The 24,956-nt window shown below is 45.4% G+C and overlaps 1 protein-coding gene across 1 annotated transcript in view; it reads left to right on the plus strand.

The window, feature by feature from the left end:
* The window catches only part of LOC112569973 (5'-3' exoribonuclease 2-like), a 40,000-nt gene extending 16,728 nt beyond the window's left edge, over window positions 1–23,272 (plus strand). The window contains exons 30-32 of the mRNA XM_025248102.1: window positions 16,029–16,095; window positions 20,329–20,641; window positions 20,883–23,272. Of these exons, the coding sequence (XP_025103887.1) occupies window positions 16,029–16,095; window positions 20,329–20,641; window positions 20,883–20,954 (452 nt within the window). The 3' untranslated portion in view covers window positions 20,955–23,272. The remainder of the gene's footprint in view (window positions 1–16,028; window positions 16,096–20,328; window positions 20,642–20,882) is intronic.
* The last annotated feature ends 1,684 nt before the right edge of the window (window positions 23,273–24,956 follow it).

Below are 24,956 nucleotides of genomic sequence, written 5' to 3' on the forward strand. Positions count from 1 at the left end.
TGTTATTATTGGACAACTCCGTGGCCTCTCCATGTGTGTGGACGGGGCTTAATTGGCTTTTCGGCACCCCCTTTCCTCCTCACGCTGTCTCACTTCGTAATGAATTTGCTCCCTTCTCCCCTCACATTTCTTCCTGAATTCCTGCCTGCAAGAGAGAGGGAGAGTTCAGAACGGTTAGTATTCTGTGAGCACTGCTCACGCATCATGTTGACAGAAGCGTTCTACTGCTGTTACCTCGTTGGTATTGGCGAATGTGCCTGAGACTGGGCGGTTCCTTGCGAAGCTGTTTTTTTTTTTTTTTGTTTCAGTTTGCATGGTGAACGTTGCTGACAAATTTCACATGATACGAAGCGGGAACGATCGGGGTCGAAACGTAACCCAGAGACGCCATCTTCAGCTGGTGTAGCAAGACTAGGTGCCTCTGGGCTGTGTACCGACAGCGGTCGATGGGCGGAAAAAATGGATAGGGAAAAATGTTGTGGGCAGTGTCCTATAGGCCAGAAGTAAATGTCTTCCAGAGTCAGGGGCTTGTGAACCAATCAGGTGTTTAACCTAAAAAATGCCTCGGTGAAGGAAAAAGGTTAATTTAGCTGTGTACGTGTTAACTGTGAGTTTTTGCCATATTCAGATTTTCTCAGAGTGACGACAGCTGTCGATTCCCTTCTTCATACAGTTATTCTCCATATACTGCAGCAGACAAACTGATCTGTGTTCAGATAGGCTGGCTCATAGCTGTAGGGATGGGACGGTGCGGGGTCTTCAGGAACTGTTTCCCCTTCAGTTGCCGACGCTTGCAGTGCCACCCTGACTCTTCTCGCTCAGTGTTCGTTGTTTGCACATGAGGTGACACCTGCAAACAGCAGGGCTGTCTAGGTGGCATGTACCCTAGTGTGTATGCGAATTACGGGTAAATGACGCCCAACAATGGAGGTTTTTTTTAAAGTGTCACCACAGGAAGTCCCGCCGCGAATCTTGCCGGAAGAACTTTAGGGTTAGTTCCCTGTATGAGCCGGAGGTGAACGGTTGTCGACATGTTATCTGTGACGTCAGTGTGAGTGAGCGACTCCACGATGACTACACTAGTTTGGTGGAATACAATCGGATATGTCCCTCTCTTTTCTTTCTAACTTCCACATTGTCACTCTTATTCCCTCCCTACTTCTCTTTAGCTGCTTGCACGATGTAAAGCACAAAGAAACAATTACTACTTTTTGCCTTCTGCCTCCTTCCTTCAGACTCTTGTCGGCCCCTCTCTTTCTCTCTGTCTATATTTGTGCAATATTTCTTGTCTGGAAGCCTAGCACACAAGTAACGAAATAAAATATTCCTCCTTTCCTTTACTATCACCATAATTTGTCCCGCAGAACTTTCTTATAGAAACATCAGAGCGTCGTGGGTTGAGGGGAGCGGGTACAATTCAATGTTCACAGGGAAATGCGGAGTGGGGCGTGGAGCTGTGTGCTTTTAATGAACTGGCTGATTTTTGTTTCTCGATATTTTTCTGATTGTTTTTGCTAAAATGAAAGAGGAAAGCAGACGACATAAGCAGTGTAGTGTCACAGCATCTGCATAGCTCCGCCGGTGGAGCGATAGATTTCAGAAATTCAAATTCTACAGTTTGAATTTGTCAGTTCAGTATATAAAAAAATGACACGCCATTCACCACCTTTTTATAGGCTGTGTTAGATGATTTTGTCACTCTAATGGCTGATATAAGTAGAAGGTAGGCTAGACTAAGCTGTGATATTCGGTAGCTTATGTGCATTAAAGGTAGTTTTGTCTGTCAGCTGGTTTATTGGGACGTAACCTCATCAAAAGTTGATGTGTTTATGAAGGTGTTTATTTTTTTTACTGATTCCAGACGTTGTGAAAATCGTATCAGCCAGCATGAGTATAATCAAATGATCACGTGGTGGAAACAATTCCTTGAGCAATTTTATTTAGGTGGGGGGTGTCTTAAAGTTTACATTTTCCTTTTGGTAAGAACAAAATTTGGTGTCGACTCGAAGGGAAGGGAACGACTTTGTTCATTGTTCAATGGTGTTAACTTTGTAGTGATCCGTTTTATTATTTGTTGTGTCGTGTTAAATATGTTCATGCTAGGAGTTTTCTCAGTATTAAAAAATAATTCACAGACATTTGAAAATGACATTTTTATCAGCATGACCATTGAGTTTTCCCACAATCTGTACAAGTTCCCCTTTCATATGTCATTATGTAAGATACAAAGAGTGTTTTGAGTCCATTATGCAGAAGGAAGACGAAGACAGATTTTTTGGGGGTTTCTTTTTTTATTGTTGATAGAGGCGTCTAATCTGAACCAGCAAGGGCTCCTGACGCATCTGTAAGTCTCTCTTCCATTACCGTCTTCCCACCATCCTTTTCCCTTCAAAGAAAAAAACAACTAAAAATGAAAGAAAAAAACAATGAGGGTGCAATTAAAAAGAGAAATTATATTACAGGCCAGAGGGCTCGCTGGGAAAAGATGTATGAGGGTAACGGGCAGAAAAATAACTGTCACTTCTATCGACGTAACAAGGGAACGGTGACAGAGGAGCGGGCGAGCCCGAGTTCCGGGAAGGCTCTCCAAAACTAAATTAGCTGTGCTTTTCTCGGCACAAGTGGTTCTTGGAGGGCCGTCAGTGTCTAAGACAGTGAAAAGAAGTTCATTAGTACCACGGCTACTGTAGGTATCCAATCGTCGTCCCTTGGACAAGGAGAGGCCGCCGGGCCGAGTGCTCGTCTGCTCAAGTGCGGCGGCCATTGTTTTTGGAGGAGGGAGCAGTCATTTGTTGGGAGCGGACGACAACTCGCGCGTTGGGCCCCGAGTAAATTAGAAACTGGGCAGGGTGGCAGTTTGGAGACCGGCGATCGGCAAGGGGAGGGGGAAAAAGGGAAAAGGCGGCAATATCGCCGAATCGCCCTTGAAAGAAGACCGAGGTGAAACTGCCCTGGGTTTCCGCTCCCTTTTGTGACACCCGCTGCTCTTGCCCTTCGCTCGAAAGCGAGGCCGAGGGTTTTGAAAAGTGATGCGCAGGCGCGAGACGAGGTTCGTAATAAGTCGCGCGGCTACGTCCTGCTAGTCGACTACGTCTGTGCGCGCTGCTCGAGTTCGTCGCCTGTCAAGCTGGCCGTGTCCAATTATTATTACTTTCTCTTTCTCTGCAGGCCGCGGCGCGGCACTTGTGACGCGCGGCATCTCGCTCCCGCCAGACAAATCTCCGGAATCCTTGCGGCCGCGACTTTGCCCAGGTTTCATTTGTTTCGCAGACTTGTCTTCGGGTCTTTTGTTCTGTCGAGAAGATGTGACTCGGTTTTTTTTATTTTCTAATGAAAGTTCTTGTCGAGAGTGGTAGGCAAGACAGCTTCGTAGCCTTAAAAGACGAAGGTAAAGAGCAATAACCTTCTAAGGGCTGGAGAGGCGGTGTTACACCTTGTTGAAGGCGCCGCATGAACTAACTCCCAGACATAATGACTGCACCTACTCGCGTATGTATGCTAGAGGAGGAGATCCATATACATATTAAAATAATTCAATCGATCAAAGAAAATGTGTTTGAACATCTGTAGCTGAAAAGAAAGAGAATGGACACGCGTCTTCGTATGCATTTTGACAAAGGCATGAACAAATGCCGGTGTTTAGTTGTAACATTCTCATGCGATCTACGGCCTCCCCACTTCCCTTTCCCTAAAACCTCTGCTAGACTATCTTATCGTTGGTCTCGAAAACCGCCTTCCGTGGACTGGGCTTTTACCTGGTCGAGGTGGACAACGTTGTGTTGTGGTTGGCCCTCGGTGGCGCTTGGCGCTTGTCTGTCGAGCCGCGGCGTCTGAAGGCTTTGCAGCCGAACGCCGGATGTGACGTTTATCCCTTGCTGCAGCGCCGGGTGATGGATGAGAGCGGCCGAGCTGAGAGGCTCCGAAGGCCAGGTCCGGACCGGGGCCTCTTTGGGGGGGGCTAGGGAAGGAGGGGTGGTCCAGGCCCTCCTGCTCCGTCGGCGACGCATCTGTCCATGTTGGTTCAGGGTTCGCGCAGGGTTGGATGGGTGTATGGGTGGGAGGAGTAGACGATGCCAGGCTGGGACCCATGTGCGTCGAGTGCTAGTCAAGTCTTGCTACTGTCACCTGGTCTTTTGTCTCAAACACTCCCCCCCTCCACTCCTTTCCCCGTCAGGGAGTCCTGCTGCCATTGACGAGGCTTGGATTTATCAGCTGGACCACTACTTCCTGTTGACTGTCAGAAAATATTCTCATCTGTAAATAGAGTCAAAATTTTACTTTACTAGGCTTGCCCTACTCCTGTAGCCGTAAAGACTAAACTATTTTCCTTTAATCCTGTTGCCCGACCATCATATACGCTGCCTCATTCAATACTAGCTATACAATGCCGCACTCTGCTTTATTTATAAGATCTTCTGTAAGAAGTATGTGTAAGAGCGGACTGTGGTGGTCAGCAATGGGCAGAAAAATCGTCCCATTTCCCTCCGATCATAGCAGCTTCCCATTGGAAACCTGCTGTAAACTAGAATAAGTGATAAGATCTGTGTGTGCGTGTGTGTGTGTGTGCGGTGTGTCGCAGTTCGTGTCCCGACTTCTCGGCGGCTACTTACTGCCACGCAAAGTGCGCCATGCCACACTCCTCGTCAGCCGAGGCTCAATCATGCGAGGAGCGTTCGGTGTTGTCCAACCTGACAGCGATTCTCATCCCCCATGAGGGCCCACGACAACCGACACCCGTATCGCTTGCTCAAAGCCTCCGCAGAATGGACGGGACGCAGCCTCTTGAGGCCACAATGGCAGTCGGGTGGTAGCCAGGCAGAAGGTGGAGATGAGTGCCAAGGGAAGGAGGGCGGGTGCTGGATACCTGGCGCTACTGTCGAATGGGTGCCAGTGGAAAGTGCAAGGAAGAACACTCTCTAATTGCCAGAAAAAGAGGGCGGTGGGGGTGAGTGGGAGATGGATCAGAAAGGTCCAACATGTTGATATTTAAAAGTAATCTCAAAAGATTATTTATTTATAATCTCAAAAGATTTTATTTATGATCTGAAACGGTTATTTATTTATTGCTTGTTTTCTATTCTGCATTTTTCCCGCCCCAAACTTTTCTCTTTTCATTATTTATTCGACGTCTTTGTGGGGGTGGGAGAGCAGAGTGCTCATGGGTGGTGGTACATGAGGGAAAATTGTGAAAAACAGAACTTTTTTTTTTCTTTTTAAGCGCATCTTTTCTTTAGGAAGAAGGGTGGTGGCCACTCAAGTCGTGATCGAGGCACGGAAAGCACGAGGCGTGGGTTGTACGGAAACGCCGGCCATTTCGTGCTTTGGGAGGCCTGGAGATGGAAGTTTTTCCCTTGACTGCAATTTGCCGCAGACACTTTAATCGTGCGACAATCTCATTAGAGGAATCACGGCGCGCGGAGGAGCCAGTCCGCAGCAAATTTGCCTCCCACACTCGAGAGGTGCGAGCACGTGATGAATGTCAATCGGGAGGTGGCGGCGCGCTCGTGCACGTGCTCACTTCTCGCTTTCTCTCACTCTTGCTTTCTCGCTTTCTCCGGGATTTTTTTTTTTTTTTGTCTTTCGCGCGTACTGTTATCTCGTTCTAATAAATTCTGTAGCTGCTCAGGATACTAATCTGGATCCGTGATTTGCCAAAGTCGTGTTAATCTTTGAAAACATTTCAACTCTCCTTCTCTCTGTCGCGCGCGCTTTGTATGTGTATGATAGAGGGAGGGATTGTGTGAGAAGAAAGTGCAAACAGAAACCGTTGTGGGTAGGTGGGAAGTCATCGCGGTACAGTAATTGCGTAGAAGCGAATTGTTGGTGCTTATAAATTATCATACCTAGTGGACTCAGTCGATGGTTTATAGAACAAAGTTCTTGAAAGAAAAATTTTGCATGTCTAACCAGAGCAACATTTTCATTGCCCACCCGACACAAACACATACACATGTGAACACATTAAAACAGGTATGCAAACACATCATGCGAGTACAATTTCAGTGTTTTTTTTCTGTTTCTGTGGAGTCTGACCTGAAGATTTGGTAAAGGGGGCAAGAGATAACAGCAACACACAAGTTAGAGGGTTCGCAGCATTTAGACCAACTTCTCCTCAGTCTACGCCTTTATCCTTAATCTCATCCTCCGGAGAGAGACCTTGCACTCGATTTCTATGAACTTACAGAAAAAAGTGCCCCGCTATCCCCTCCTGTGTACTCGTGAGCGAGGCAGCGCACGTCTGCAGGCTGGCACGCCGTCAGGAACGAGGACGTTAGAGCAAATGTTGTTTGGCATCATCATAATCTCATTTACGGAGGCAGAAGCGCGAGGGCGGGGATGGCAGGGGGAGGCGTGAAGGGGCCGGGCCTCCGTCGCTGCCACTAGTCAATTATCCCCTCCCCTCAACCGTTTTTGTCGCCGGAAAATCATCTGTTTTGCCCCTGCCTCGATTTTGATCAGGGTGCGAGCCCCAGAATAGGGCCGCTGACTCGCTGACTCCCGTTGTCGACATCCTGGTGATGATGGCTTGCTGAGATCCTTGGGGAACTCCTTCAGGAAACTTTGGAAACCTCCGGACTGTGCTAGCCGTCAGCAGTGAGTGAGCTTGACTCCATGGTGTGACTTCCATCTTACATATATATATAAAGCAGAGGGTAGTGATATGTGTGTGTGTGTTAAATATTTGATTATTTCATTGCATTACTACTTAGTCGAGTAAGCGTCATTCAGTTGTGGTGCTAAACATCCTGGAAAGTTTGAGCAAACATGAGCTGGTGTTCTTCCATTCAAAATTTCTTTCGTTTTGTAAGGCGTGATGAAATAGTCAGAAGACACTGTCAGTTTACACGGTTGTCCACTTAAGAGCAGACGAAGCTTCACAAAAATTCAAATATTCCAAGAAGTGTCTCTGTAACAGACATAATAGTGATTGTATTCAGGACAATTTTAGGAATACACCATCTTCGTAGCGCCAGACTAGAAACCCGGAGTGGGCTGCAGTATTTCTGAAGGGTCAGATGACAGTAATCACAGGGTTCCCAGGTCCTTGCAAGGTCCTTTTAAGTCCTTTTATATTGAATTTTCGCCAAAAGGCCTTTTAAGTCCTTTTATTTGCCATGCGGTCCTTTCAAATTCTCACACAGGTCCTTACATTTTCTCTGTGACCCTTTTAAGTCCTTTTATCGATAAAATATTACAACAAATTTATTTCCGGAGTAGACTTTGGCGCAAAATACCGACGATTTTTCGCTGCATTGCTATTTTAATCACATGACTACCCAGTCTCGCTCGCGGCGGGAACGTCCGTTTCGGCCTTTCGCGAGTTCACTCTTGTCGTGTCGACCACATTTCTTTGTCTGCTTAACAATTTGAAAGATGCCGGGGAAGTGCTCTTTTCAGGAGAAGTGGCTAAAGAAGACAAGTATAAAGATTGGTTAATAAAAGACTCGAGCAATAAACATTTGGCACGATGTGCTGCCTGCAAAATATCTCTGAATCTTTCATCAATGGCGAAAGTGTTCTGAAACAGCACATGGTTACCAAAAGACACCAAAGGCAAATAAAAGTATTTCTGAAAGATGCGCGCTTTTGTGTAACTGATTACTTTCGTCATCGAGAACATCCACAGCCCGCTCAAAATCAGACGGCACCGACCAGCTCTGCAAGTGTGTCCAGTAAGTTGACAATTATTTATCTTTAGCGATTCATTTAGTTAACGATGTGGGTACTTAGAAAAAACACATTAAATTAAAGCGTGCATAACATTTTGCGGTTTTTTTCCACTCTTTATTAAGCCTATCGTCTAATTTACGGTGAAGCCAATAGCTTAAAGATCAGTAAATAGCAAAGAATTATTTAAATTAAAAAGTTGAGATTTTTCATTTTCTCATGATTCGAACTACAAATAGAGTTTTATACAATCACGAATCTTACTACAGCTTTGCTGCAGAAAATTGATCTGAATTTTTGGCATCTGATCAGGAAAGATTAAAAAGAAAGTATAATTAATAATGTATGCTTATTATCCTATTTTACCAGCAAATACATTATTTTTTGGATTTTTAAAATCAAACAATTTAACATTAAAGCTAAATCAGTTAGCTGAAAATAACTTTCATTTTCAACTATGCTGCCATCTTTATACTTTAACTTAGTTTAGTATTATTTATATTATCATGTCATTAATTATTGCTTTTTGAACCTGTCTTTTATTCAGACAGAACATAATGTTTACAGACATAATGGTAACTTAAATGTTTTCTTTGAATAGGTTTCGTGATGAGCAATGAACGATTGAAGGCAGAGATCCTGTGGACTCTCAAGATTGTGGAATCACACTACAGTTTCAGATCTGCTGAAAAGTCTGCTGAACTGTTTCGACTTATGTTCCCAGACAGCCAAGTAGCTGCAGAATTTAAGTGCGGTCAAACAAAAGCCAGTTATCTAACTTCATTTGGGCTTGCTCCTCACTTTTCGAAATTGCTTCTGGACTGTGTAAATTCGTCGCCTGAGTATGTTCTTTTGTTTGATGAATCTTCTAACCATAAGACTCAAACTAAAAAGCTGGATTTCCATGTTCGTTACTGGAGTGACAATGCTGTAAGGACTCATTACCTGACCTCGGAATTTTTGGGTCATTCCGCGGCCATAGACCTTCAACAAAAGTTCAGTAAGGTAATTAGCGAATCAAACTTCAAGCAAGCTAATTTACTTCAAATTTCTATGGATGGACCTTCTGTAAACCTAAACCTTCTTGAGAAAATTAATAACGACATGATTACCAATCACAATGTTGGTTTGTTAAATGTGGGCAGCTGTGGACTCCATGTTATGCACAATGCATTTAGGCGTGGGTGCGAGGCTTCTCAATGGGAGCTTGAGTCATTTCTTACATCTGCTTATATCTTGTTCAGAGACAGCCCAGCCAGAAGAGAAGATTATATAAAAGTAACTGGTTCCACATCTTTTCCAGCCAAGTTCTGTGCTCACCGATGGCTTGAAAACAATTCTGTTGCTGAAAAAGCAATTGTTATGCTTCCATACTTGGAAAAATTTGTCAAAGCTGCAATGGAGAAAAAATAACATTGCCAAAGAACAAATCTTTTGATATTGTAAAAGCTGGAGTCTTATCTACCCTTTGCTTTCATGTCGTCTGGCTTTCTTTAGTTTAATTGCCAGTATACTTGAACCTTTTTTGAGAAAATACCAAGCTGATCAGCCTCTTCTTCCTTTCCTTTGTTTAGACTTACATGACATTATGAAAAATCTGATGCACAAATTTATCAAGTCAAATGTACTTAATAAATGTGAAACTGCCCTCCAACTTGTGCAGGTTGATATATGCAACAGTTCTAACCATGTCAATCTGAGCATGATCGAACTTGGCTTCAGGGTTGATAGACTACTGGCTGTAGCTAAGAAACAGTCATCAGTAAACGATGGAACTCTCATGGCCTTCAGAGCTGAATGCAGAGATTTTTTGAAAGCAGTTGTTCTAAAATTGCAGGATAAATCTCCACTGAAGTACACCCTAGTGAGAAACATAACTTTCTTAAACCCAAAGACCATGGGGGAAAAAGACAAATCAATACAAAAAATGAAAAAGGTTTTGTTGTATTGCCAAGGTGTGAAAAGGTTTGATGATGTGACTTGTGACAAGGTATTGTCAGAGTTCCGTAATTTTCTTGACAGTTCTGCAGGTGAGTGTGGTAGTAAGGCTTTTGACCCTATGACACAAAGACTGGATAGTTGGTTTTATGATGCCCTTGCTGGAAAAGCAGAGTTTCAGGTGTTGTGGTCTGTTGTCAGACAGTTACTCCTACTCTCTCATGGTCAAGCTACAGTGGAAAGAGGATTTTCATTCAACAAAGAAACAGTAGCTGACAATCTTAGTCAGACTGCACTAAAAGCACGCAGAGTAATTCTTGATCATATTCACAGTGTGGGAGGGGTGGAAAATGTTGAGATCTCCAAACCACTGATGATATCCGCTTCTAGTGCCTATGGCAGGTATGAACGTTACCTCTCTGAGCAGAAGCAGCAGAAGGAAACAGAAGAAAAGCAGGTCCACAGAAAGAGATTAGGAGATGAGCTGGTAATACTCACAAAAAGGCTAAAGACCACCAGTGCCGAAGAACGACACCTGCTGGAACTGGCTGACAGACATAGTTTCCAGGCTGAAGAGCAAAAAAGTTTTTCACTTATTGAAAGATCTAACAACATGCGTTTGTTAGCCAAAGACAAGAAGAAGGAGATAACAAAGATTCAGTCAGACATTGATAGATTACAGGAAGAAATTAAAAGTGTTGAATTGTGACATTCAGAATTAATGTTTATTTCAGTTTAAATAAGCCTGCACAATTCTGTACATGTATGCTATGGAACATGTTAAAAAACCAGAACTATTTAGAGGAAATTAGGTTGTGTAAAGAAATTGTATTGTTTAGTATTGGTAAAGCTGTAGGGGTGACAAAGAATTGAATTTCATCAATGAAACTTTTGCTTATAGTAGATGGATTGCTTTGTCATTTTGTAATCTTAATCTTATGTGTATTAGTATATCATGCTGTTTTTGTATATGTTTGCATGTGTTACATGTATGTGTAATAAGAATGCTTAAATAATATCTCAAGGTTAAAATAAATGGGCTGTAATGCTTGACAGTTTCGACTCATTCCATCTTTGTTTAGCATTAGGATCACACTCTTTTCATTCCTCATCTGATCCTCCAATCCTTGGCATTCCTTGTAGTCACAAGAAAATGTTTGGTCTACACATCTGTACAACACTAGTTGCCCTTCCGTATTCGCAAAAAACGCTCTTTTTTTCAAAAGTTCTTTAGAAACTTACTCTTTCTTGAACTTTGATCTTCTAGTACTACTGTGCATAGCTCTATTTCTATCTCTCTCTTCCCATTAGAGTGTGTGTGCGAGAGAGAGACACGTGAACTGACTTTTGTATTACACCAAAGAATGGCTTTCAGGTTTTGCAATTATTATTACTTAGATTTCTAGAAAACTTGGAACATTAACGGTGTATGTTATCAGCGCGCTAAGGACACTTTTTAAGTTATCTAATCTAAATATGGCAGACAGGCATCAAAATTAACTCTTTGATTATTTATTACTAGAAATACATGTATTTGAGAACATAGAGAAGACCACAGATTCATAAATAATACATCTTTCCGACCACACAAGAGAAAAACTTAAGCATTGATGACTGTCACTTAGGTCCTTTCGAATGCATGAAAGGTCCTTTTAAGGTCCTTTTAAGGTCCTTTTTTGGCACCATCCCTGATCCCTGGGAACCCTGTAATCATTACAATGGCGCCCAACTAATCTACTGACGGTTAAAATCCACTCCGCTTGTTGCTGAAGACGTCCCTCCAGTAGACCATCCAACAGTGTGCTGGCGATACGGCTGGTAACTAAGCAACAGTTGATAGCTCACGAGAGAGACAGTGGCCGTTAGTAGCCGAGCTAGACACTGACGTAGTACGTAGTGCAGCTGGTGCACTCCTGCAACATCAGCCACTCGTTGTTTGTGAAGATGGCCTTCAGTCAGAAGTATGTTATCCAGGTATGTCAGCATTCACATCGCCATCCTGCATTGTTACTCACGGCCGTCGGTGATGTACTGACGCCCCTCAGATAGTGTCGGTGATGTCGCACTGACGGCCGTCAGGTAGTGTCGGTGATGTCGTACTGAGGGCCGTCAGACAGTGTCGGTGATGTCGTACCGAGAGATTCTCTGCTGGCAGAAGGGAGCCGCCGCCCGCTGTGACAGTTCGCCCCCGACTGTGGGGGGTGGCGATGTGGGGCAGGGCGCCCCGTAATCACATCCGACACTCGGGGCACAGGTCAGGGCAGCGCCGCACAATGGAGGAACACGTTGACGTCAGACCCCTTTAGCCTTATAGCCGTCAGGCTAATGCAATCATTTCTGCCCACTTTGCTCGCTGATCGGCTTGGCGTGGCGGGCCAGCTTCTCGGACCCCGTCGTCTTCTGCGGGCTGCTCCGGCAAGCGGCCTGGCGGAGCCTTTATAGAGCCTCCCCGTGCCGGGTCTCAGCACTTGAAAGTGTGCAGCAAGTGCAGGGGTGCTTGGCGCCCTCTTGGCAAGGTTCTTAGCATCATCTCCAAGGTTCTTAGCATCATCTCCATGGTTCTTGCACGTACGGCCACGCCGACTCCGCGACCCCCACCTCTGCCCCAGCCTCGCTCAAATTAAAGGAGCTACCGCGACCGGGATGCGTGTGGGAAAGAGGGGCTGAAGATCGGTTGTGCTGATCGATCTGTTTGCACTGGCAGAACCCAGGCGAAAAGAAAGGGGAAAAATAAATTATAGCGTCGTTGGCCCGCAAAGAAAAAAAAAAAGAAAGAAAAATTCTGCAGGACGTTCTTGCCTTGGAAGGATAGGCCGCGCCCGCAGTTCGAGGTGGGGGAGAAGAAGGAGGTGGCATGGGGTGTTTGCTGATGCTTTTGCACACGAGGTTGGGGAAGCCCTTTTCCTTGTGGAGGACAAGCTGTGGAGTGGGCTTGTAGCGCCCTCTGGCCGGCTACTCCTCGGCGCCCAGGCTGCACGCGTCTCAAGCGGCCCAAGCGCCCTCACTGGAGCAAGAACAGTGCTCAGCTCCCTCTCCGGACGCCAGATCAGGTGCCTCTAAGTGCGGCCTGACAGCCCGTCGAGAGGTGTTACAGACTTTTGAGGTGTTGGAGGAGGAAGCATCTTCAAAAGCCTCGCCGTTTTCTGTTGCACGTCTTGATAGGTTTTCTGCTCCCCACTCCCCATCTCCTCCCCTCCTTCCTTAACTCCCCTCACGCACCCTTCTTCCTTTTTTTATATTTTAGGTTCAAATCTGATCTCAGTTTAGTCGTTTTTTCTGCGCGTGGCACCTGTTTTGCAGGACCGGCTCCTTTGCCATGATGTAGCTTTAGTTGCATGGTTGACATCAAGCGCGAGTTATCTCCCCCTTGCTCCAATCTTAATGGTGTAGTTGTAGTTTTGTGCTCTTTGTGTTAATTGTTGTGTTCAAATTTATTCCTTTTTAGGAACAAAAGCCAATAACGATTGTTTTATCGATGATGTAAAGCCTTATCGCGGCGTGAATGAGCTGGACTGAAACTGCATTGCCGGGAAGTTGATTGTTCCATTCTGTGCAGTCCAGTGCTGTGACCAAGGTTCCGCGCGTGTGACAGACAACCGTTAATGGCAGCATGTGCAGACTAAGAGTCCGAAGTTGCGGCAACCGTCTTAAAGCAGCCGACGACTGATCTTTTGGATGCTGCCGAGGTTGTTTTTTGTTTTTTTGTTTTTTTTTTTGAATAGCAGCCGCTGTTTAGAAACCAAGGCGGATACAGAACACAGTTGACGAACGGAAACACACACACACAAACCATCGCGCATGTATGCATTCAAACGAGCCGGCGGCGGAGTGACTGACGAGGCTTAGTTCAGTGAGAAGCATGGAGGAGGCCTTTGAAAGCCCATCCATGAAGGCATTCATGCGATGACCTTCGTGACGCTTGTAGACGTCATAACCGGTGTCCATTGTTCCACACACGGCGGAGCCGGAGGAACCAGCCCCTCCCCACTACCACCCTCACTCCCATCCTCACTCCCATCACAACCCAACCACACATTTTTTTTCTAATTTTTCTTCTGTTGCTGTTCGCGGCGTTTCCGGTTTGGCTCGAGTCTTCTGCGCACGCAGCGCGGGGCGGAACGTGGCCGCTATGTTTCTTTTCACGGAACACTTGTTTTGTTAATGTTCTTCGTTGAGGTAACTTCACAATTCTCTCTACCTGCCCCACGTTTTTGTTTCCTGATGGCATTGACGGCTGCTCGGCGATTAGCTGTTCCACCCCCGTGGGATGGGGTGGGGAGCTGCCTGTTTCATTTTTCTTTGTTTCACGAGATATAAGGCTGTGTGCTGAGCGGAGGTCGTTCTCTACCCACCCACCCATATGCACGCGGGTGCAAACACGCGGTTACCGCGCATTCACTGCCACTGACGCACACAAACGTGCGCGCGCGCCGTCGCACTTGCTTTTAACCGTTGCTACTTCCGTACGACCCCGCGTACTGTAAACCTGATCGATGGTGGCCCGGTCAATCGTGTTCCGGTCTGTCCTTTGCCTTTTTTGTGGTTGGTATTGAGAAGCCCAAGTTTGGACAGATTTATTTACTGTTTAATCAGCTCTCGTGAGTCTTGTTCAGCCTCCGCTCCTCCTTTCTCCAGCAGGTCTGGCTGCACGGCCGGCCGTGTTTATCGAGCCGCGTGTAGCATCACTCGGGGCTAGCTAACAGCCTCCTCGGGGGCTTTCACCGGACAGTTTAAGAAGAGATAAGAGCAGCTTTCCATTGGACGTCAAATTAAAGTACCTCCAGTGTGCCTTTGTCTTGTGGATATCACGGGTAAACAGTTGTTGCGCACTGGAGACGAGCTGAATGTTCTCGAGCATTTGCTGCAACCACTCTTTTCTCATCTCCAGCCTCCACTCTCGGGCCCTTTGAGGTTCACCTTTCCCGTTTATTTTTTTCCCTTTTTTTTTTTTTTTTTTTTTACGGGAGTAGTCTGTTAATCTATCGTTCGTTCATTTTATTTTAATCATTCTTCCTTTTTGTACTATAATTTTGTTTAACTAGTTATAATTTTTGTTCACTTTTTAATCACTTGTGTAATTCTATCTTTAAAATTCTGGGGGTGAGTTTTCGAATTCTCCGCCTTTCCATATGCTTTTCGGTTGTTCACATCATAGATGTCAACATTGTAACCGCTGTGTCCACCTCTCCCCGGCCCCATCTCTCTCGCTAGGTGGCGTGCCTTTGCTGTCCATTCGCTGTAGCCTCTATTATTGTATTTGTTTATACAGATCGTTCAGGTCGAAGGCAGCTCTATCCAGGGTAGGGGGTCAGTGGGTGGAAAACAAAACTGAGAAGCAGGCAGGCATCACGTGGTAGATGGAGGTGTATTGATGGCGTGAAGGATGTGACGGTGGGAGTCGCCAGATTACAGCTTGTCACACTTTTTGTTCTATCCTGCCTCATCAAACAATACTTGCCATCCATTGTCTGCATGCTCATCTCTGCGGTAGCAGTCTTTTTATGTTTTGTTTTCGAAACAGAAATGATTTTTTTTTCTATTTTCTTTTTAAAAAGAACAGTTTCGATGCTCATTGTTGGATTGCTCTATTGTTGGCCTGAAGAGCTTCCGCGAAGATTCTGCTTTCTTTAATTGTGGGTTGCGGGGTCCCTCGATGGTGGGAAAAAAACAGGGTGCTGGCTTTCAGCCGCGCGACGCTCGGAGGCAGAAATGGAGAAAATATGGATGTTTTCAGAAGCAGCAATGTAGACAATCAAAGAGAAATGTGTGATAAAGTGCGGACTAATTTTGTCTTTGTTTGCCCTCGCTTTTCACCACCCCCCTCTCCTCCCGGGACGATCTTTCAGGAGTTGTCGCGAACCGCATCGCACCGGCTTATTTACTCTTGGGAGCGCCGCTTTGTTGCCGCTTTGTTGCCGCTTGTTCAGGCCGCGGACACAGGTGTATTGCGGTTTACGGCACGCCAATGCCAGGAAATTTCTAAAGATTAAAGAAGTGCCAAGCGCTGACAGTGATGCAGCCTGCGAGCTTTCCCGGTTTTGTGGCTAATTTAGAGAGAGAGGGATGGGTAGTCGGAAATGAGAAGTCTGCTTTACATCCCACCCCTCCAACACACACACAGAGGTAGAGTCTCACGGGACCGACTTAAAAAAATTATGGACACTTTTATGTGTGGCAAGAGATACAGTATGCAGCCCACCCCAGACGTGACCTTTTAAAAAAAAATTTGGAGGGAGTGGGTGATAAGTTCAAAATATTTGCAGGTGTGTATGAATGCTTGTTCCAACAGCCACGCGGTGTGACTGGAGGAGGGTTTCCCAGGGTGTGATAATACCCAACTAGGGGCGGGGTGAGTGAGCAAGTCACCGCAAGGGGACCAGCCCAGACAAAGGCGATTCACACCTGTTTCTTCTGTGTTGCAGGCGGAGGACCGCAGCAATATGGCGGCCGAGACCACAGACCGAGCGGCGGGGCGCGGGACCAAGGAAGGTAACTATTAGCGCCAATCATTCTCTTTTGTTGTTGTCTGCCCATCGCCGCACGAGGTGAGGTCCGCCCTCTCACACCCCGCCTCGTGCTCCCCTTCGTCATCACCCATCCTCCATTCCAGGGTCAAGGGTCAGCTTACCTCAAAGGACTTCCTCAAGGCGGTAGAGTTTAGAGCAGGGGTGGGGAACTTACTCCTCCAAGGGCTGTTTTGATAAAATATCAGCAAACATAAAAAACAACATTCTTAGGACATATAAAATTAGCTTCTTAAAAATCAGCCTGCTACATTTAATTAAACTGTAGTTTAGCCGCAGTGTGTTAACACTTTTGCAGTATGTACAATCACAGCATGCCTGGCGTTAATGTCGTCTGAATAACAGTAATCCTCCTTTCCCTATTGAAGTGCATGAAAAATAGGCTCTGCTCCTATGAAAAGCATAGCAAAACAAGTGTAAAATATATGTTTATAATTCGAAAGTTCCTAGAAGAGACAGTATGAAATTACGTTAATCATCATCATGATGTCATCGTAACTGTTTAGTACACACATACACACACAGGCATCCATGCACATGCACAAAGAAACCAATGAAACTAAATTAATTTTACCATCTAAACTTGTTTATTTGCTTATTCTTTGGAAATCCCTGATAGTATAATGCTGGAAATCTGTATGTCTGGACTGTGCACTGGGGTACACAGCAATGCCATTTTATATATATGTATGTATATTATTGTAAGAGGCGATATGGTCCAATAACACTACACGTATCAACAGCCGACATCAAACCGGAAGTGTTCTACCGGCTTGGGATGAAGGTCACATGCAGGCATAATTCTCTAACAATCGTCCATCATGGACGGACTCGTCTGCGTCGTCGTCCAAGCACGTGACTTGGTTGGTCAGTTGAGCTCCGGCTGACGGCGTCCGCAGACCTGTGATGGGGGGACTCGTGGTGCCTTGTGGTACAGTCGCCCCTCCCATCCCGACCCCAGTGGAGAGGCGGGGAGCTTGGGGAGAATTCATCGAGCTGCAGCACTTGCGGGGAGGTCATTCTTTCGCTCTGGGAGTCTGCAGAGTGGCGGACAACGACTTGGCGCATCGGAGAACAGAATTATTGGTGATGTGCCATGAAGTGAAGGGGAGACGTGAGTGTGCGACCAAGAAGGTGCGCGTGCACACACACACACACTTACACTAGAACAGGGAGATAATGTGAGATTGTCAAGATATCATGCTACTGAGTTCCTGCACTTGTCTTCTTTTTTTCTCTTTGGGCCTGTGAGTTAGCTAACGTCAAAGATATCACACACAACACCTACAAGGTGGGAGGTGATGGTTGGGGAAACCACTCTCTTGTCCTACCAGTGTTTCTCTCCCCTGCTTCTTCAGTCGTGGGCCGCCTACATTGAATGAAGTCAGTCTCTCAAAGTCTGCTTGTTCTTTACTTACCCTTGCGTCGATAGTTGGTTCACCTCCGCTTAACCCATCTCTTTGAGCTGCGCCGACCAACACGCGTCCGTCGATGGCCCAGGTGTGGGACCATAATGAGAGGATGAGAATGGGAAGGCGGAGTGCGATAACGAGCGGCAAGTCGTCCTGCTGAGCCACTCGGGGTCAGCGGGGGTCACCTCACTCCCCCTCTCACCATCACCATCTCCTCAGTCCTTTTTCCAGGTGTTGCTGGCCGTGTCGTGTGGGAGGCTGAGGTGGCTGCTGTGAGAAGACGGGTGGCTGGTGGAGGGGGGAGTAAAGGGTGGAGCACCTGGTTTCGTCTCCTCTCACGGCACCCTGGCTGCCAGGTTTGGCCGGACGACCTCACGACCAAATTTCGTCTGTCGTGAAAGAACCACTGTAGAAATTCAAATTTAGCCAGGGAACTTGGCGATTTTGTCCGCGCGAAAGTTTAAGTGGGTACGTGATGAGGAGTACCAACGGTCTGCGCTGGCAGCCACCCAATCGGCTTGAGGCTTTGCACAGATTCAGAGCCACCCGAGACTCGTCAGTTTAATAAATTTTGTGTGTCATGGGGTAGTTGACAGATTTATTCTTTGTTCCGGGTTACATTTTGTACATACGACTGAACAGTCGCCGTAGGTAAAGAGTGGGGCAGTGCCATGGTGTGAGGGCGCCACAGTCCAGCCTGTAAGTTTCGTGAGTCACTAGCGACCCCTGGGACACTTGTGGCGTCAGGAGGCAAGAACTCTGGGATTTTCATTTCATTTATTCTGCAGATTGATTACCAATGTGCAAGTCGGTGGCGTCCGTTGATTTCTGATGGAAGAAATGACAAAACAAAGCAAAACACTGGGGTATCGGGATAGCTTGAGTGCAACGGTCTAAAATAATCTGTCGTCTGCAACTGGCACTCGAATCTCTGAGACAACAGCTGTGTAGACAACCGTTGTCTCCAGAGAGAGGCTTCGTGGGGGTTTCTACGCAGAAGGTGGAGACAGCAGCATGTCAGAAAAAGTGGGTAAAGGCTGTGGGACTATGTATGTTGGATTTTTTTTTCTCTTTCTCTCTCTCTCTGTATACATATAGCCCTAGGACCAGGTATGGAACAGAAATTGGAGAAAGAATATCATGACCGATGAAAGAATGTCGACAAGAAAGAAAAAAGTCACAAAAAAGAGAAAAATCCAAAGGACCCTGGAGTCGGAGGCTTTGTTGGCGAGGCAGTAGTCTGGCTGAGAGCTCGAGGCCTTTGTTTTGGAGCCCATGGATGTGGCTGACCGTTTCCTAGGCGAGGCGCAGGCCAGCGGGCGACTCAGAGGCTTGAGAGGCCCTGGAGAGAGGCGGGGAGAGGAAGGCGAGCCTGTTGCCTGTATTTGTTCATCCTCCGCCACGTCCAGCCAGGCGTTTATTCAGGGTGGGCGCGCTCCTGGATGGCGAGCACCGATACCCGGAATGGGCCCGGGAGAGAGCGGGTGACAGCAGGTATCGCCAGCGTGCGAGTGCCACTCCAGCTGGCCTGAAGAGACGGGTAGCAAATCCATCTCTTGTCTCGCTCTGCGCTACCTGGACTGCCCCTCCACCTTCCGCTAACCTCCCTCCTCGCCCCACCCCGCCAACCTTTCGCCACGAGACTGCTGGCTTCGGTGGCCATCGCCGTGCACGCGTTCGTGTTGGTGAAGCTGACCATGTGATCAATTCCCACAGTCCCCTCCCTTCTTCCTTCCTTTCTTTTTTTCTCTGTCTGGGAAATAAGTTGTGATATCATTGCGCCGACCGATCAGCCTGTCGGTGGACTTTGATTGCAGACTTCTGAGTTTTTAAAATAATAATAATATAGCAATAACAACAACAATAATAAATGTACTCACACTCATAAGGAGCATGCTCTTAGCGCTTAAGGACAAAGAAGAGACGAGCCACATTCAGGGACAGAAGAACAAACAACATATGAATTACGGAAGAATAACAAAACAGTACCGATGATGAATAAAAAAAAAAAACAAAAACTAAAAGGAAGACGAGCAGTAAGCGCAAAAGGGAGGAGGTGTAAAAAAGGACTAGAATTTATTATGTACACGTGTATAATCCATGGTTGCAGACTTCTGTCCCATTGGGTTGTCGCAGACCGATCCACAAGCAGACATATTTGCTATAGTCAATCATGAATTTTAACTCTCAAGTTATCATGAACAACTGAATATTATTTTTTCCTCAATTCTTCTTTGAAACAACAGGAAGTGTCCTGTGATGTTTTCCTTTGTAGCAATGTATACAGGTGTATATTTAGAAATTGTCCTTGACACATTCAGATTATCAGCATGATTATGTAGCATTCATTTTGTTACTCAGTTTGAGCTTTTGTAAGCGCCTCTACCTGACTTGCTCACCCCAAGAAATAATGGTTGCCGACAGAAAATGGCTATGCTTGGAATGCCTGGAGTTTTAATTAACTACTTGTCTTCTTTAAATATTCCTATCTCTTGCGTGTTTCTGTTTGTGGGAAAAGAGACTATTCCTCTTTCACGGCAGTATTTTTTTTTTAAAAGAAAGGAACAGGTTTAACATGAATTCAAAGGTTGAAATATTAGATTCTTTCTCTCTCTCCCACCCACCGACTCGCCTTTCCTCCAACACACATTTTCTTCTCTCAAATACCGATCTTTATTCATCGTCTCTTCATTGAATGACTTGTTATTCGATTGGTGACTTGCACGATCAGGAGTCCGCGAGCACAGTTGTCTCATGTGACGTCACAAACGGTTTGTGTCTTGCAGTTCCTCGGCGGGCAACCTCGGGTGGAATCGCAACATGGCGGGTCAGCAGCGGGCCCACCAGTCCAACGCCGGACGTCAGGAGCGCGACTACGATCACTACGCAGGTCAGGGGCGGTCCACCAGCGGAGGCCGAGACTACAACAGTCGGGGTAGCGGGTACCGACCTCCACCCGACAGAGGCTATGACACCTACAGAACAGGGGGCCCTGCACGGCCGCCAGGCGGCTACGACAGCTACAGAACCGGAGCACCCGGACCTGAAAGAGGGGGCTACCAGGGCAGACCATCAGATAGGCAGGATGAATATCAGAGGGTAAGAAAAAGTTAAAGTAAAAATATTTTGGGTATATTGTGTATGCATGTCCGAGAGCGTGCAACACGGTACCCGGACGCCCTACTAGCGAGGAAAAAAAACATTTTTCTCACAAAAGCTCGAACAGAAAATATATTTAAAGTGTTACCTTTACGGTCCTTAGTAAATAGTTTTAATTTATTTAAAATCTGCCAAATTCTAAACGCAAACCTTGTGACCTTGTGTGTCTTTGCTGTTGCAGTATAGCGACCAGAGGTCGTCAAACCCTAGGCCACCCGCCAACCAGTACCATGACAGGTACCGACCCTACTAACCTGCACTCGCCGCGCACCTGCCAGGATATCCACCCGTTTTTCGCCGGATGCAACGTGACTGGTATTTGTGTCGACTCCATATCATTCATGAAAACTCTGGTCTTCTTTCACTCCCTTGGTCTGAGGACTGGGAATAAGTGATGTGCGGGATAAAGTCACAAAGTAGTTTTGTAGGAGGGAAGCAGGTATGACATAAATTTTCATTTCGCAAGCATCCATCTTTTCTTTTCTTTTTTTTTAAGCACGTGCGCGTGAGTTTGCAAATTGTCAGAAGTTTCTTACTGCTTGACTCGAATATCTGTTATAGGAACTTATTATAAGGAAAGAGCACAAAGTGGTGCATATTTATAAGGTGCGAATATACCTTAATTTTTTTCATCGGTTCCTCGCTCGCAAATGAGCCAACTACCCTTCACTTGCTACATTTGGCTGTAGTGGAGTACCGGGTTGGAGGTATATGGAGGGGCTTATTCTTACCACAATTCTATCTACCTAACCACCTACCTTTTTCCTCAATACCATCTATTTACTTAGAAACTGAGTTAGGAAGGTTGTCGCCAATTATCTACTGTATCATTGCTTGCTTTAGTATGCATGCTGCTCCACCAGTTTTGCTCACTGGTCTTAGTATGTATATTATTCGACTTGTTGTTTATTCATTTGTCAATCTCCTTGTTGATTCGCCTGCCATGTCCATGCTTATTTTTATGCACATTATCATTTGTGGCTACTAGACCCATGTCTATGCCTTTCTTCTCCATGCAGTCCATCCTTTTAATCACCTTTTACGATTAATTGTTTATTGTCAGATATTGTCAACATGGATTTTTAAGGTATCAAATCCTTCTCTGTGAAACTTTTACGAAAATCCAGGACTGTTTGTAGAAGAGGTTAGCCTATTCTTTGTATAAACATTGGTATGTCTTTATAATCTCGTGCTTGAAATGCATATTTTCTGTTCACATACAAGTACACTCGGAAATTGTTCATAGCCAACAAGTGTGTACCTTGATTTTTGTAGTATTTTTTTTTTTAATGTGAATCTCTCACATGTTATACCCTTTGTTGCTGGCACTGCGTAAACAACAACAACAACCAGCCAGCCATCCTCCCTAGCTACCTGTTGGCCTTGTGGTGGACTGTATGAAAGACATGTCTGTATAAACTTGAACGCTCTGTTCATACCTTTGTACATCAAGGTACGCATGCCATTACACAGTGCAAGTAGTTTTATGGCCGTGCGTTACATGACAACGCGGGCCCGCCATTAAACATTTTATTTTCATGTCCTTGACGGGGTACGACGTACCCGCCTTGTAAACTCAAGGTTTACGATCTTTTTTTCTCTCGAGCTTGCTCCACGGCTGCTGTTGCTGGGTGTGTGTTTTGTCTCAAACGAAAGCGTGCCTGTTAAAACTGTAGCTATGTTGACCAAGGGCTCATGAAAACTCATAAAAGATTTTATTTTCTTCATAAGTAAAGGGTATCAGCTGTGAATGGCGACAGCAGACAGTAGGTCCACCCGTAAACTTGTGAGACGAGCGGCAGTCGAGCGCTGCGACCTCCATGTCTTGGGAATTGTACCATGTCTTGTAGTAAATTTAGTCTCTTTTGTTTTGTTTGTTTCTCTTTGTTTTGTTTGTGGGGACTAGCAGTGGACCAGACGCCGCTTGGACCAGAGTTGCTTGGTTCTGTTGAGTGGCATGTGTCCTAGGTGCCCTCCTTAATTATGTAATTATGACACATGTGAAGGGACTCTGTCCTCAGTTTTATTTTCTCCTCAGTTCTTCCCGTTCACCACATCATCCTCCCCCTCCTGTACGATTGGTTACTTCTGTCCGCCGTTGTTCACACATGTGTTCATCTGTGTAGTAATCACCTGTTCTCTGGTAGCTAAACCCTGCCTGTCGTCCAGTGTGCACCCGGACTCTTGTCATAAAAATGAAGTTATTAATACTAAGTCTTGTTATGAAGTTGAAGCAAGGAGCAAACTTTGTAAACTGTCATGGAAGAATATTGTCGTCGTGCAGCTGAAGGTTTGGGGGAAGAGTGAGTGAAAAGTCTTTTATTTTAATATCTTCGTATAAAATTTATGAAAAATAATGTTGATGCTACGTTCACATTTATGTATATGTGTGCGTGCGCGTGAATTGTATGACCGATGTCTCTTGATTTATTCTTCCTTTCGTCGAATCTGTTTCATGATCGTTGTTCAATAAAATGATGTACTGCCACTAATATTTTGACATGAAATGAACTAATTTTTACCATGTAAAGGTATGACAAGCAGGAATTAAAACTAAATAAGCTGCAGAAAGAGTTTTGTGTGTATTTGAACGCGAGCGCTTGCGTGGCTGTAAGTATGCGCGTGCGAGCGTTTGTGTAACAGAGAATGTGAAGACAGGAATGCAGTACACAGGGCATAGCATTGTACGCCGTTCGGCGCATTTACGCCGACTTGACTTCTGACTTACGCCGATTTCGAAGTAGCGTACGCCGATCGCGCTCGCCTCGTCAGTAGCACATTTTGTACTCAAACGGTCTCCGGTTCCCAAACGGTCTCCGATTCTTGCATTTTGTGTTACTTCCTTTGCGCGCCACACGTGTTGGCTTTAGTCAGTTCTTACGCTGCTCGGCATTTGCGAGTACAGTGGAACCTCGGTTAACGAACTTAATCCGTTCTGGAAAGCTGTTCGTTAACCGAAATGTTCGTTATCCGAAACAATTTTTTCCATAAGAAATAAAGGAAATAGATTTAATTGGTTCCCAGCCCCTGTTGACTCGCTATTTGAAAGTTACAGGCTATATATATATAGGTATTTGTTTTAATGAGAACAGTTATAATGCAATATAAACGGAGTTAAATAAACATAAAAACATTAACGAAAGCATTTAAACAGAAAACTTGCCGTTTTGACGGCGTGGTTGGAAACAGGTGTGGGGAGGAAGGAGTGGAATTACTGCTTTGAATCCCCTCTCCATGAGCACACGTGACATTATAAAATCGGGGGAGACTTCCCTTTTCTGTAGCTTTGAGGTTGAAGAAAAAAACTTGTCCAGTGTCTGCTTCTTCTGCCTTTTTTTGTAAAACTCTTCGGTAATACGACATCACATTTCCGACAGACGCATGCCACCTTCATACTTTGAAATCATTTCCTTTTTCAATTCATTTGTTGGCCGCGTCCTTGTCATTACCTCACTACTAATAATTGCTCTTAATCTTCTTTGGAGCCATGATTGAGGATTATCTTATTAAAATAAAGCACAACAATCACTAAATAAGAAGGATGCGCACAGGTAAGGAACGACTGATCGTAACTGTCTCGAGCGCGAATGATGACATGCTGGTCGGTCATGTGTGGTTCACGTGGCTGTTCGTTATCCGAAATTTTGTTCGCTATCGGAGACAAATTTTTAACGAAATTTTTGTTCGTTATCCGAAATTTTGTTCGCTATCCGAGACAAATTTTTAGCGAAATTTTTGTTCGTTAACCGAAAAATTCGCTATCCGAGGCGTTCGCTAACCGAGGTTCCACTGTACAAAGAAAAAAGCTTGTGGTACGTTCGACGATGGCAAGATCTGACATCGTACGGCGCGGTGAGCTATTCAGCGATAAGGGTTCCCGTTATTCGTGGAATTGGGAATGGCTTGAAAAAGAATACAGTGTTACCGTGTCGGAAAAGGAGGGGAAGAAAGGAAAACAGACCAAGATTATGATCTTGTGCTACGATCATTGCATTAAAAAACTCGCAGCAGTGGGCAAGGCATATTGTGATGTATGCAGAAAAGAAGTAGCCTTCAGCGAGATGGGAAAGATCCTGTCCAAGGAAAAGACCAACATGGATGTTGACACATACATGGCCATGCAGACTGTGAAGTCAAGACTGGCTACAGCCAAGAAAACAGCAGTGGAGTACTTTGCTAAGGCAGACCCCATCAAAGAACCTGTGAGCAAGCAGCTAGTTGAGAACATGAGGAATGCTTGGATTGACAATGAAGA

The sequence above is a fragment of the Pomacea canaliculata genome, linkage group LG8, assembly GCF_003073045.1.
Source record: "Pomacea canaliculata isolate SZHN2017 linkage group LG8, ASM307304v1, whole genome shotgun sequence".
NCBI classification, from domain to species: Eukaryota; Metazoa; Mollusca; class Gastropoda; order Architaenioglossa; family Ampullariidae; genus Pomacea; species Pomacea canaliculata.